Source organism: Entelurus aequoreus, linkage group LG26 (genome assembly GCF_033978785.1).
Source record: "Entelurus aequoreus isolate RoL-2023_Sb linkage group LG26, RoL_Eaeq_v1.1, whole genome shotgun sequence".
NCBI classification, from domain to species: domain Eukaryota; kingdom Metazoa; phylum Chordata; class Actinopteri; order Syngnathiformes; family Syngnathidae; genus Entelurus; species Entelurus aequoreus.
The window spans coordinates 5,056,990-5,072,884 of record NC_084756.1 but is presented as its reverse complement, the minus strand read 5'-3'; the positions used below and the strand labels follow the sequence as shown (position 1 = coordinate 5,072,884).

Sequence of the window (15,895 nt, the reverse complement as noted above, 5' to 3'; positions counted from 1 at the left end):
GTTTCTACATTTGTTGTTTGTATTATTTTATAACATGCCTAAATCTAGCATGTTCACATTGGTTAAGTTTGTAGTTTTGTTACCTTTAATTTAGCTTTTATGGTGGCATTTTGACAATTGTTTTGTTTACATTATAACATTAAAGAATGTGGGATTTGCAATATTAACTATGAACGATAAAACACTGAATATTGACAACATTAAAAAAACACCTACCATCTGATATATCTGATACATCACTAAGTTTTAGAACTTTGTTGTAAAAATCTCCTTCCGCGTCTGTCCCTGACACCTGCATTTCAGGCTGGTCGCTCTGGCCTTAATTTGCCCAGGTCTGATATACAGGCATATCCCGGGGCAGCTATGTGGGGATATAGGGTGTCAAATACCAGCTGATACGGGGGCCGGGGAAGCAGGGGCTTGGTCCGTGGGAGTTTTGTGTGCGTACAACGCTCGCCAGGCACGATGTTGCTGTTGTGTTGTTGTTTGCTACGACAACACAATCAAGTTGTTGCTCTGCAAGGCAAAACTCGTCTTTTCCACGAGTCAAGTCAGTGCCGTCACAGACGCCCGTATATATATATATATATATATATATATATACATACAGTATATATATATATATATATATATATATATATATATATATATATATATATATATATATATATATATATATATATATACTGTATATATATATATATATATATATATATATATATATATATATATATATGTATATATATATATATATATATATATATATATATATATATATATATATATACAGTATATATATATATATATATATATATATATATATATATATATATATATATATATATATATATATATATATATATATATGTGTGTGTTTATATTGGTAAATGCATTTATTTAGCATGTATTTACATGCCTAACAATGAATGTGATCAAGTACTATGATTTTGACCGAGACTCTAGAGTCCTTTCTTGTGTTTCTTTACCTCAAGATCGATTTTATTTTGATTTGATTTTCCCTATTTGACATGTACAAAGTGAATGTGGAAAGGGTCGGCATAATAAGCTTTTAGCTTCAGCCTTTACCTTTTTGGTCAGGAAATGTAAACCTTTGTATTTATGTATCTGCTACGCACTTGAAGTGTACTGTTTACATCAACTGATGACCTAATAAAAAAAATGTAAATAAAAAAAAAACAAGTCAGGTGTTTAAAACAAAAACTGGCACATTTGATCACATCATACTCGCGACTCTGGCGCCACAACATCAGAGCATGGATAAATCAGCGACCTTGTATCATGTAAAGTAGGTCTATGTAAGACAACATTGTAATTACCTGGGCAGCACATACGCAAAATAGCATTTAGTCTGTTGAAATAAGGTGGGGAGTGGGGGCTACGGTGGGTGGCTGCAGCTCTTCAGGCGCTGCCCAGCCGTACAGGGTTACAGAACAGGAACGCTGATTAGTCGCCACAAGGCACCCCGTAAAGATGGGAAAAGGGTAAACGCTGGGGTTGTATGAGTACTCCATAGCAGAGCACATATACATATTACAACGTACATCTCGAAACTTGCAACAGAGGGGAGGGAGTGGGGGCTACGGTAGCTGGCTGCAGCTCTTCAGGCGCTGCCCAGCCGTACAGGGTTACAGAACAGGAACGCTGATTGGTCGCCACAGGCTACGGTGGCAGGCTGCAGCTCTCCACAAGGCGCCCTGTAAAAGACGGGAAAAGGTAAAACGCTGGGGGAGGATGAGTAAAAAATACAATCCAGACTGGTCTCCTAAGGGGGCCCAGTCTTGAGTGGGGAAAAAAAACCTCCATAGCAAAGCACATATACATATTACAACATACATCTCCAGACTTGCAACAGAGGGGAGGGAGTGGGGCTACGGTGGCTGGCTGCAGCTCTTCAGGTGCTGCCCAGCCGTCCATCACCCCCTAAGGGATTCGTGTCAAGGGCGTTGAATGGGGGGGTTGAGGTATGTGTGTGTGGCATATTTTTTTTGGATGCATGTGGTGTCTCTGTTCCGCGGCTTGGTGTTCTCGCCAGTCAGTCCAAAGTCAACAACACCCGAGTGCTTTTTGCAGCAGGAAGGCTATCCATGTGGTCACTGTTTATCTGACACACGAAATGTGACAAATCGGGGCCGTGTTGAACATCTTTAAATGTGTCTTGTGGCGCTTTCCGTCATTTCCAGCAGACTGCATCGCACATCGATCCGCCCACTCCTCCTTTTTCGTGGCGTGTCCTGCCGAAGTTTCAATGGCTTCTGTGGATTCCTCGTCCGACTCCTCAACAGCGACGCCTGATTGGCGCCGTCATCCGCCTGTAAACCCCAGGGGCCCCTTTGAATGATTTACTGGGCAGCGTGTGATGAGAAAGAAAAGCCAAGAGAGCTTACGGACTGACAAAATGTAATAGCGTCCCTCCCGGCGGCTCCCAAAAAACAATACTGTGGGCGCGGGCCGAGATGAAGTGACGGCCTCAGAGCCGTAAATTACATAAAACAAATGAGGTTTTGACAATATGAAGACGAGGCCTCGGGCGGACAAAGGAGATTAAAGTTGAAGACATGAAACGGCTTTTGTCCTTCTTTTCAAACGACTTCCTTCAAGTGATGGAGCGCACCACTTCTGAGCGCAGAAGCCAACTTTAATTGAATTAGTGCGCCGTTTTGTCTTTTTAATTAAGCACCTTTTTTTTTTTTTAGAGGCCAGCGTGCCAGTCTGGAGCCAGAAAAGGAAATCATTAAAGGAAGCAGGCCTGAATCCGTCTTGAAGACGCTGGGTTGAAGGACGTGCAGCGGGGCTATTTAACTGTGGGGGGGGGGGGGGGGGGTGGGGGGGGGGGGGGGGGGACGCCGTTTCAAGGGCCCCCGAAATGTGGACGTTTCGCCAGAAAGTGTCCCCGCAGGTTATACTCTAATTACATAGTAAACACATCGACTTTCTCACCGCACTGTCTATGAATTCATTATTCTGCCCTCACCCAGCGTGTGCAGATAGTTAGCGGATAAAGAAGCAGAAGCTCCAGTTTTCTTGTTGAGGCTTGATGCTCCTTCTTTTAAATTATTTTCCTTCCTTAGTTTTACAAAAGCAAAAAAGCAGTGAAGTTGTCACGTTGTGTAAATGGTAAATAAAAAGAGAATACAACAAATCCTTTTCAACTTATATTCAATTGAATAGACTGCAAAGACAAGATATTTCATGTTCACACTGAGAAACTTCTTTTTTTTTTTTTTTTGCAAATAATCATGAATTTAGAATGTAATGGCAGCAACACATTGCAAAAATGGCATGTTTACCAGTGTGTTACATGGCCTTTCCTTTTAACAACACTTAGTAAAGGTTTGGGAACTGAGGAGACACATTTTTGAAGTGGAATTATTTCCCATTCTTGCTTGATGTACAGCTTAAGTTGTTCAAAAGTCTCCCTTCTCATATGTTAGCCTCCATATTGCACCACATATTTTCAATGGGAGACAAGTCTGGACTACAAGCAGGCCAGTCTAGTACCCGCACTCTTTTACTACGAAGCCACGCTGTTGTAACACCTGGCTTGTGTTGCGTCTCACCAGTCTTCCCTCTCAGGGAATTAAAGTCACTGGTCAATCCCAAATTCTCTAGATGACATATATGCTGAGTAAGAAGGACCATCAAGACAGAATAGGAATATTATCAAGTTTTACTAAAGCTTTAGGAAACCAGTTCACACAAATGTGGTCATACCGGCGTCTCGAATTGGTCTAACATTCAAACAGGAAGAGACAACTTATTGAATACAAAAACAGCCCCCATCCTGTCCAGAAAGGAACACAGTCTAATTGTTCTAATACAGACAAGATAAAAAGGGAGTTCACCAACTCCCACATTCCAACCCCTCAAGACACTACACAGACATCTGCGGACACAAGATACAAGCATAGAAAGAGTACAAATGGAAAAATACTAGCTGATTTAAACATGACTATGAATAAAGAAATAACTCTTAAACATATATGCATTCTCCACAATATTATGTCTTGATGGTCCTTCTTACTCAGCATGTATGTCATCTAAAGAACTTGGGATTGACCAGTGACTTTAATTCCCTCAGAGGGAAGACTGGTCAGACGCAACACTTGGCATTGTCTTGCTGAAATAAGCAGGGGCGTCCATGATAACTTGCTTGGATGGCAACATATGTTGCTCCAAAAGCTGTATGTACCTTTCAGCATTAATGGCGCCTTCATAGATGTGTAAGTTACCCATGTCTTGGGCACTAATACACCCCCATACCATCACACATGCTGCCTTTTACACTTTGCACCTAGAACAATCCAGATGGTTCTTTTCCTCTTTGGTCCAGAGGACACGACGTCCACAGTTTCCAAAAAAAATTTGAAATGTGGACTCGTCAGACCACAGAACACTTTTCCACTTTGCATCAGTCCATCTTAGATTAGCTCAGTTCCAGCGAAGCCCGCGACGTTTCCTGGGTGTTGTTGATAAATGGATTTCCCTTTGCATAGTAGAGTTTTAACTTGCACTTACAGATGTAGCGACCAACTGTAGTTACTGACAGTGGTTTTATGAAGTGTTCCTGAGCCCATGTGGTGATATCCTTTACACACTGATGTGGCTTTTTGATGCAGTAGCGCCTGAGGGATCCAAGGTGCGTAATATCATGGCTTACGTGCAGTGATTTCTCCAGATTCTCTGAACCTTTTGATGATATTACGGAGCGTAGATAGTGAAATCCCTAAATTCCTTGCAAAAGCCGGTTGAGAAAATGTTGTTCCTAAACAATTTGCTCAGGCATTTGTTGACAAAGTGGTGACCCTCGCCCCGTCCTTGTTTGTGAATGACTGAGCATTTCATGGAAGCTGCTTTTATACCCAATCATGGCACCCACCTGTTCCCAATTAGCCTGTTCACCTGTGGGATGTTCCAAATAAGTCTTTGATGAGCATTCCTCGACTTTCTCAGTCTTTTTTGCCACTCGTGCCAGCTTTTTTGAAACACGTTGCAGGCATCAAATTCCAAATGAGCTAATATTTGCAAAAAATAACAAAGTTTACCAGTTCCAATGTTAAATATCTTGTCTTTGCAGTCTATTCAATTGAATATAAGTTGAAAAGGATTTGTTGTATTCTCTTTTTATTTACCATTTACACAACGTGACAACTTCACTGCTTTTGGGCTTTATGCTTATTCCTTCTTTCAGATTTGCAAGACTGAAAATATACAATACACGTAAAAAAGTATAACGCCCATTGTGTATTCAGGCCAATGAAGGCTCAAGACAACAAACCAGCGACACACCTGTTATGTCTCTTCGTTGATTATGTCTCTTTTCCATCCCTCCGCCTTCAAGGTTCGCTCGATGCAGTGGCCCGGCATGGTCCGCCAGATCCCTTCGTCGATCTGCAGCCAGCCCTGTCGGGCCGGCGAGCGCAAGAAGACGGTCAAGGGCATCCCTTGCTGCTGGCACTGCGAGCGCTGCGACGGCTACCAGTACCAGGCGGACACGTTCACCTGCAAGATGTGCCGCTTCGACCTGCGGCCCAACCAGAACCACACGGGCTGCGTTCCCATCCCCATCGTAAAGCTGGAGTGGAGCTCTCCGTGGGCGGTGATCCCTGTGCTCATCGCGGTGGTCGGCATCATGGCCACTCTCTTCGTGATGGTCACCTTCGTCCGCTACAACGACACCCCCATCGTGAAGGCGTCGGGGCGCGAGCTCAGCTACGTGCTGCTGACGGGGATCTTTCTCTGCTACGCCACCACCTTCCTGATGATCTCCACCCCTGATGTGGGGATCTGCTCCCTGAGGCGGATCTTTCTGGGCTTGGGTATGAGCATCAGCTACGCCGCCCTGCTCACCAAGACCAACCGCATTTACCGCATCTTCGACCAAGGCACCATGTCTTTGAGCGCGCCCCGGTTCATCTCCCCGGCGTCGCAGCTCATCATCACGTTCACCTTGGCCTCGGTGCAGCTGCTGGGCGTGTGCATCTGGTTCGGCTTGGATCCCTCCAAGGCCATCATCGATTACGAGGATCAGAGGACCTCTAATCCGTCCATGGCCCTTGGCGTGCTCAAGTGCGACATCTCTGACCTCTCCCTCATCTGCCTGCTGGGCTATAGCATGCTGCTAATGGTCACCTGTACGGTCTACGCCATTAAAACCAGAGGAGTACCAGAGACCTTCAATGAGGCCAAACCCATTGGTTTTACCATGTACACCACCTGCATCATCTGGCTCGCCTTCATCCCCATCTTCTTCGGCACCTCGCAGTCAACAGAAAAGGTAGGAATGCCGCCAGAGTGTGTTTCCTTTTCTGAAAATGACTTCTTTGATCCTTTCCTCAAAAGCATTTTAGCGCCCTATGTCTTTCCCTAAACTAGTTCACTGAATGACCAAAAGATCTTAAGAGACCATGAGATGTATTCATAATGTCCAGGTTGTTTTGTAGTCACTGTACACTGAAACATACAGAGCCCCTAAAGGGACATGGGGGAATTTTATATTTTTATTTATTTTTTTTGTTGTATTTTTTTTTTAGACATGTATCGAGAAACTATCTCGTGCACACGAGATTTTTTTTATAAAGTTATAAAAAAAAAAATATATATATATATATACATATATATATATATATATATATATATATATATATATATATATATATATATATATATATATATATATATATATATATATATATATATATATATATATATATATATATATATATATAAGTTTGTTTTTTTTATAACTTTTTTAATTTTTATTTTTTTAGACATGTATCTCCTGCGCACGAGAAACTATCTCGTGCGCAGGAGATACATGTCTAAAAAAATAAATAAAAAATTAAAAAAATGTTTTATTTTTTTAAATAATTTTTTTTAACTTTATAAGAAGCTTCTTGTGCGCACGAGAACGTTTCTCGTGTGCAAGAGTTTTTCTTGCGCACGAGATACATGTCTAAAAAAATAAAAACGAAAAAAAATTATAAAAAAAAAAACTTCCCCATGTCCCTTTAGGGGCTCCGTAGAAACAAAGCTAGAATGACGGATTCCAGTAGTTCACCCAGCAGAGATCCCAAACAAGCACGAGAAACTTTTTATAAAGTTATAAAAAAAATATATATATATATTTGTATATATATATATATATATATATATTTTTTAGACATAAATCTCCTGCGCACAAGAACGTTTTTCGTGTGTACGAGATAGTTTCTCGTGCGCACAAGATACATGTCTAAAAAAAAAAAAAAAAAAATGTTTTATTTTATTTTATTTTATTTTTTTAACTTTATAGGAAGTTTCTCGTGTGCACCAGAAAGTTTATCGTGTGCACAAGATAGTTTCTTGTGCGCACGAGATACATGTCTAAAAAAATAAAACAATATAAAAATTATTTAAAAAAAAAATTCCCCTATGTCCCTTTAGGGGCTCCGTAAAAACAAAGCTAGAATGACGGATTCCAGTAGTTCACCCAGCAGAGATCCCAAACAAGCACGAGAAACTTTTTCATGCGCACAAGAAACTTTTTATAAAGTTATAAATATATATATATATATATATATATATATATATATATATATATATATATATATATATATATATATATATATATATATATATATATATATATATGTATATATATATATATATATATATATATATATATATATATATATATACATATATATATATATATATATATATATATATATATATATATATATATATATATATTTTAGACATGTATCTCCTGTGCACGAGATACATGTCTAAAAAAAAAAAAAAAGTTTTATTTTTTATTTTTTTGTTTTTTTAACATTATAAGAAATTTCTCATGTGCACGAGAAAGTTTCTCGTGTGCACAAGATACATGTCTAAAAAAATTTAAAAAAAATAAAACATTTGAAATAAAAAAATTCCCCCATGTCCCTTTAGGGGCTCCGTAGAAACAAAGCTAAAATGACGGATTCCAGTAGTCCCCCCAGCAGAGATCCCAAACAAGCACGACTCGTGCTTGTTTCGAGCTGCAAATTCGCAACATTTTGAACTTATGAAATAAAGCTGTAAATACTAAACGTAACATATGGTGGTAAAAAGTCATTAGAGCGAGATTCCCCAGATTGGTGAAGTTTTCATGCAACCTGAGTCTATTTGAGTTTGAAGTGTTGCATGCTCATATTTAGAGGCTTGTTCATTGCAATGTCAAGAGATTTAGCTCACAACTTCAGGCTCTGCTGCTTTGCAATCTGTTTAAGTAAGAAAATATAATGTCTTCTCGGGATCCGTTCCCAGTTCTAACTTGCTTCTTCCACTCTTCCAATCCCGCTCTGTCCTTTAGGGTGAGATCCTCTCCAAGATTTCCATGGTAAAACCGTCAAAACCGTTCCTTACGTACTAACATTTTACTAACACGTCGACACATATGGTGGCACTGTGGAACTTCCGGAAGTTGAACGGCCCAAAATGTGCTCAAATTTGGAGTTCAACCAAAACAAAAGTTGAAAACCACCAACATTGTGAGAATTGAAATGATTCACTTTATTTTAGATTGATTTAGTTGTATTTTACAGTGGCTGACTAGATGTTTTATACTTGAAGCTCAAATGCTCCAGTGCTTAAAAACATGCCTTTGTGTTACTGACGGCTCAATGAATACGCGTGGTGGTCAAGCTAGCTCTGTTCTCAATGGGTATTGGGCTCCATTTAGCCTTTCTCAAAGAAAAAATGCCCTATGCTTGTGTTATTTTCGGCTGTATGAATCGTTCGAATCGCGAAAAAACGAAATGTTTTTTCAGAGTTACTCGAGGGGTAATCAAAAAGGGCGAAAGAGTGCGAGATTTTACGAAACATTGACAAGAAACTTAGCTCACACTCCAGTCCAAGGGAGTCAAAGAAAGCACAAGTTTGTAGTCATCGCTTCGTTAAAGGTTTGTTTGATATACTTTAAATGTTTTAATATTATCTTGATGCTATTTTTATTTCTTTAACACATGTTTTGAAAAGCACCAACTCGGCGAGTCTAAATAAAATGAATCAAATGTCTGCAAAACCTAAAAGAGTTACATTTTTACCAAAGACAACAATCATAAATGAATATTTCAGCATGTGCACAATGTTGACATCTATAGTTATATTTTAATAAACAATCATAAATAAATCTTTGAGCACATACACAATGTTGACATCTTTAGTTATATTTTGATAAACAAACATAAATGAATAGTTCAGGACATACACAATGTTGACATCTATAGTTATATTTTGATGAACAATTATTAATTAATCTTTCAGCACATACACAAAGTTGACATCTATAGTTATATGTTGATAAACAATCATAAATGAATCTTTCAGCACATACACAAAGTTGACATCTATATTTATATTTTGATAAACAATCATAAATGAATCTTTCAGCACGTACACAATGTTGACATCTATAGTTATATTTTGATAAACAATCATAAATGAATCTTTCAGCACATGCACAATGTTGACATCTATAGTTATATTTTGATAAACAATCATAAATAATTTTTTCAGCCAACCACAATGTTGACATCTATAGTTATATTTTGATAAACAATCATATATGAATCATTCAACACATAAACAATGTTGACATCTATAGTTATATTTTGATAAACAATCATAAATGAATCTTTCAGCACATACACAATGTTGACATCTATAGTTATATTTTGATAAACAATCATAAATGAATCTTTCAGCACATACACAATGTTGACATCTATAGTTATATTTTGATAAACAATCATAAATGAATCTTTCAGCACATACACAATGTTGACTTCTATAGTAATATTTTGATAAACAATCATAAATTAATATTTCAGCACATATAGAATGTTGACATCTTTAGTTATATTTTGATAAACAATTATTAATGCATCTTTCAGCACGTACACAATGTTGACATATATAGTTATGTTGATAAAAAAATCATACATGAATATTTCAGCACATACACAATGTTGACATCTATTGTTATATTTTGATAAACAATCATAAATTAATCTTTCAGCACGTACACAATGTTGACATCTATAGTTATATTTTGATAAACAATCATAAATGAATCTTTCAGCACATACACAATGTTTACATCTATAGTTATATTTTGATAAACAATCATAAATGAATAGTTCAGCACGTACACAATGTTGACATCTATAGTTATATTTTGATGAACAATTATTAATTAATCTCTCAGCACATACACAATGTTGACATCTATAGTTATATTTTGATAAACAATCATAAATGAATATTTCAGCACATACACAATGTTGACATTTATTGATATATTTCGATAAACAATCATAAATGAATCTTTCAGCACATACACAATGTTGACATCTATATTTATATTTTGATAAACAATCATAAATGAATCTTTCAGCACGTACACAATGTTGACATCTATATTTATATTTTGATAAACAATCATAAATACATTTTTCAGCCAACCACAATGTTGACATCTATAGTTATATTTTCATAAACAATCATAGATGAATCATTCAGCACATACACAATGTTGACATCTATAGTTATATGTTGATAAACAATCATACATTAATCTTTCAGCACGTACACAATGTTGACATCTATTGTTATATTTTGATAAACAATCATAAATGAATATTTCAGCACATACACAAAGTTGACATCTATATTTATATTTTGATAAACAATTATTAATGAATCTTTCAGCACGTACACAATGTTGACAAAAATAGTTATATTTTAATAAACAATCATAAATGAATCTTTCAGCACCTACACAATGTTGACATCTATAGTTATATTTTGATAAACAATCATACATTAATCATTCAGCACATACACAATGTTGACATCTATAGTTATATTTTGATAAACAATCATAAATTAATCATTCAGCACATACACAATGTTGACATCTATAGTTATATTTTGATAAACAATCATAAATGAATCGTTCATCACGTACACAACGTTGTGCCTAATGTATGCAATACTTCTGGATGTGCTTACCGACTTCCAAGCTATTTTATTTGGTACATGTAGTAATTATAAGTGTACCCGGTAGATGGCAGTCAAACATAAGAGATACGTGTAGACTGCAAGATGACGCCAGTAAACAACACCGAAACTTTTAATATTCCAATTAGAATATAGAACATTACACACGCTCTAAAAATCCATTACATTTTTTAGTAGGACTTTGGTAAGCTACGAAGCCGCACCGCTTGATGGATTGTCGGATTATTACGGCTACAATAGTCAGACGTACTGTGCTTCAACATACGGTGTTATTATAGTGTGTATAAAGACCCCAAAATGACACTTATTAGGAGACATAATCCAGCTTTTTGTCAGGCAATATTATGCAGAAACAACTTTTCTTACCTATCGGTACCTGCTGATGTGTATTTGGGATCTGCATAAGTCCCGAAAATGTGTGCGCGTCCGCCATTGTACTCAGTAAGCTCCTTCTTTTTTCTCTAATCCTCTTGTTGTGGGGCATTCATTCATTATAACTTATATCTGTCGGTAGAAAAACTAGCGGTGCAACAAAATGACGGGGAGAAGACGCTGTGGAAGTGGAGGCACGTAAACACGACCGCCCCCAAAACGGAGAGGCGCATCAGAAAGCGGCTTGGAGATGATCTGTCAAAAAATTAGAGCAAAGAACCACCACGACATGTTATGTAGACCACAAGGAAGTATTTTACATTTAGATAAAAATGACCTTATAATGCGCCTTATAGTCCGGTAGCCTTTTGTATGAAAATAGACCAACTGCCATAGGGCGCATCATAATCTGGTCCGCCCTATGGTCCGAAAAATACGGTATAGGGATCTATTCCATTGCATAGTTGGGTTTTTTTGCAGGAAGATTTACAGTGGTGGTCAAAAGTGTAGATACACTTGTAAAGAACATCATGTCATGGCTGTCTTGAGTTTCCAATCATTTCTACAACTCTTATTTTTTTGTGATGTAGTGATTGGAGCACATACTTGTTGCTCACAAGAAACATTCATGAAGTTTGCTTCTTTTATGAATTTATTATGGGTCTACTGAAAATGTGAGCAAATCTGCTGGGTCAAGAGTATACATACAGCAATGTTAATATTTGCTTACATGTCCCTCAACCTAAATTTGGGTAGTTTTCAACCCAATTTGAGTAGTTTATTAACACAATTGATATAGTTTTCAACCTAATTTGAGTAGTTTTCAATACAATTTGGGAAGTTTTCAACCCAATTTGAGTAGTTTTCAACCCAATCTGAGTAGTTTATTAACACAATTGATATAGTTTTCAACCTAATTTGAGTAGTTTTCAATACAATTTGGGAAGTTTTCAACCCAATTTGAGTAGTTTTCAACCCAATCTGAGTAGTTTTCAACCCAATTTGAATAGTTTTCAACCTAATTTGGGTAGTTTTCAACCCAATCTGAGTAGTGTTCAACCCTATTTGGGTAGTTTTCAATCCAATTCGAGTAGTTTTCAACCCAATTTGAGTAGTTTTCAACCCAATCTGAGTAGTTTTCAACCCAATTTGAATAGTTTTTAACCCAATTTGGGTAGTTTTTAACCCAATTTGAGTAGTTTTCAATCCAACTTGAGTAGTTTTCAAACCAACTTGAGTAATTTTCAACCCAATTTAAATAGTTTTCAACCCAATTTGGGTAGTTTTCAACCCAATTTGAGTAGTTTTCAACACAATTTGAGTAGTTTTTAACCCAATCTGAGTAGTTTTCAACCCAATTTGAATAGTTTTCAGCCCAATTTGGGTAATTTTTAACCCAATATGAATCGTTTTCAACCTAATTTGGGTAGTTTTCAACCCAATTTGAGTAGTTTTCAAACCAACTTGAGTAGTTTTCAACCCAATTGAAATAGTTTTTAACCCAATTTGAGTAGTTTTCAACCCAATCTTAGTAGTTTTCAACCCAATTTGAATAGTTTTCAACCTAATTTGGGTAGTTTTCAACCCAATTTGAGTAGTTTTCAAACCAACTTGAGTAGTTTTCAAACCAACTTGAGTAATTTTCAACCCAATTTAAATAGTTTTCAACCAAATTTGGGTAGTTTTCAACCCAACGTGAGTAGTTGTCAACCCAATATAAATAGTTTTCAACCCACTTTGGGTTGTTTTCAACCCAATCTGAATAGTTTTCAACCCAATCTGAGTAGTTTTCAACCCAATCTGAGTAGTTTTCAACCCAATCTGAGTAGTTTTCAACCCAATTTAAATCGTTTTCAACCCAATCTGGGTAGTTTTCAACCCAATCTGAGTAGTTTTCAACCCAATTCAAATCGTTTTCAACCCAATATGGGTAGTTTTCAACCCAATTTGAGTAGTTTTCAACCCAATCTGAGTAGTTTTCAACCCAATTTGAATAGTTTTCAACCCAATTTGAGTAGTTTTCAACCCAATCTGAGTAGTTTTCAACCCAATTTGAATAGTTTTCAACCTAATTTGGGTAGTTTTCAACCCAATTTGAGTAGTTTTCAACACAATTTGAATAGTTTTCAACCTAATTTGGGTAGTTTTCGACCCAATTTGAGTAGTTTTCAAACCAACTTGAGTAGTTTTCAACCCAATTTAAATAGTTTTTAACCCAATTTGAGTAGTTTTCAACCCAATCGGAGTAGTTTTCAACCCAATTTGAATAGTTTTCAACCTAATGTGGGTAGTTTTCAACCCAATTTGAGTAGTTTTCAAACTAACTTGAGTAGTTTTCAAACCAACGTGAGTAGTTTTCAACCCAATTTAAATCGTTTTCAACCCAATTTGGGTAGTTTTCAACCCAATCTGAATAGTTTTCAACCCAATCTGAGTAGTTTTCAACCCAATCTGAGTAGTTTTCAACCCAATTTAAATTGTTTTCAACCCCATTTGGGTAGTTTTCAACCCAATTTGAGTAGTTCTCAACCCAATTTGAGTAGTTTTCAACCCAATCTGAGTAGTTTTCAACCCAATTTGAAAAGTTTTCAACCTAACTTGGGTAGTTTTCAACCCAATTTGAGTAGTCCACCCATCCATTTTCTACCGCTTATTCCTTTCGGGGTCGCGTTGGGCGCTGGAGCCTATCTCAGCTACAATCGGGCGGAAGGCGGGGTACACCCTGGACAAGGCGCCACCTCATCGCAGCCAATTTGGGTAGTTTTCAACCCAATGATGGTAGTTTTCAGCCCAATTTAGGTAGTTTTCAACCCAATTTGAATAGTTTTCAACCTAATTTGGGTAGTTTTCAACCCAATTTGAGTAGTTTTCAAACCAACTTGAGTAGTTTTCAAAACCAACTTGAGTAGTTTTCAACCCAATTTAAATAATTTTTAACCCAATTTGAGTAGTTTTCAACCCAATTTGAATAGTTTTCAACCTAACGTGGGTAGTTTTCAACCCAATTTGAGTAGTTTTCAAACTAACTTGAGTAGTTTTCAAACCAACGTGAGTAGTTTTCAACCCAATTTAAATCGTTTTCAACCCAATTTGGGTAGTTTTCAACCCAATCTGAGTAGTTTTCAACCCAATTTAAATTGTTTTTAACCCAATTTGGGTAGTTTTCAACCCAATTTGACTAGTTTTCAACCCAATCTGAGTAGTTTTCCACCCTTTTTGAAAAGTTTTCAACCTAATTTGGGTAGTTTTCAACCCAATTTGAGTAGTCCATCCATCCATTTTCTACCGCTTATTCCCTTCGGGGTCGCGGGGGGCGCTGGAACCTATCTCAGCTACAATCGGGCGGAAGGCGGGGTACACCCTGGACAAGTCGCCACCTCATCGCAGCCAATTTGAGTAGTTTTCAACCCAATTTGAATAGTTTTCAACCTAATTTGGGTAGTTTTCAACCCAATGTGGGTAGTTTTCAGCCCAATTTGGGTAGTTTTCAACCCAATTTGAATAGTTTTCAAACCAACTTGAGTAGTTTTCAAACCAACTTGAGTAGTTTTCAACCCAATTTAAATCGTTTTCAACCCAATTTGAGTAGTTTTCAACCCAATTTGAGTAGTTTCAACCCAATCTGAGTAGTTTTCAACCCAATCTGAGTAGTTTTCAACCCAATTCGAATAGTTTTCAACCTAATTTGGGTAGTTTTCAACCCAATTTGAGTAGTTTTCAAACCAACTTGAGTAGTTTTCAAACCAACTTGAGTAGTTTTTAACCCAATTTAAATAGTTTTCAACCCAATTTAAATAGTTTTCAACCCAATTTGAATAGTTTTCAACCTAATTTGGGTAGTTTTCAACCCAATTTGGGTAGTTTTCAGCCCAATTTGGGTAGTTTTCAAACCAATTTTAATAGTTTTCAACCTAATTTGGGTAGTTTTCAACCCAGTTTGAGTAGTTTTCAAACCAACATGAGTAGTTTTCAAACCAACTTGAGTAGTTTTCAACCCAATTTAAATCGTTTTCAGCGCAATTTGGGTATTTTTCAACCCAATTTGAGTACTTTTCAACCCAATTTGAGTAGTTTTCAACCCAATCTGGGTAGTTTTCAACCCAATTTGAATAGTTTCCAACCTAATTTGGGTAATTTCAACCCAATTTGGGTAGTTTTCAGCCCAATTTGGGTAGTTTTCAACCCAATTTGAATAGTTTTCAACCTAATTTGGGTAGTTTTCAACCCATTTTGAGTAGTTTTCAAACCAACTTGAGTAGTTTTCAACCCAATTTAAATCGTTTTTAACCCAATTTGGGTAGTTTTCAACCCAATTTGAGTAGTTTTCAACCAAATTTGAGTAGTTTTCAACCCAATCTGAGTAGTTTTCAACCCAATCTGAGTAGTTTTCAACCCAATTTGAATAGTTTTCAACCTAATTTGAATAGTTTTCAAACCAACTTGAGTAGTTTTCAAA

The 15,895-nt window shown here is 36.8% G+C and overlaps 1 protein-coding gene across 2 annotated transcripts in view; it reads left to right on the top strand.

The window, feature by feature from the left end:
* LOC133643628 (metabotropic glutamate receptor 4-like) overlaps positions 1–15,895 on the top strand; it is a 487,563-nt gene that overhangs the window by 437,222 nt on the left and 34,446 nt on the right. Inside the window, exons 8-9 of one of the 2 annotated variants that reach the window (XM_062038294.1) lie at positions 5,360–6,295; positions 8,357–8,383. In XM_062038294.1, coding sequence (XP_061894278.1) covers positions 5,360–6,295; positions 8,357–8,383 — 963 coding nt within the window. The remainder of the gene's footprint in view (positions 1–5,359; positions 6,296–8,356; positions 8,384–15,895) is intronic. The other variant, XM_062038295.1, reaches the window with a different exon arrangement.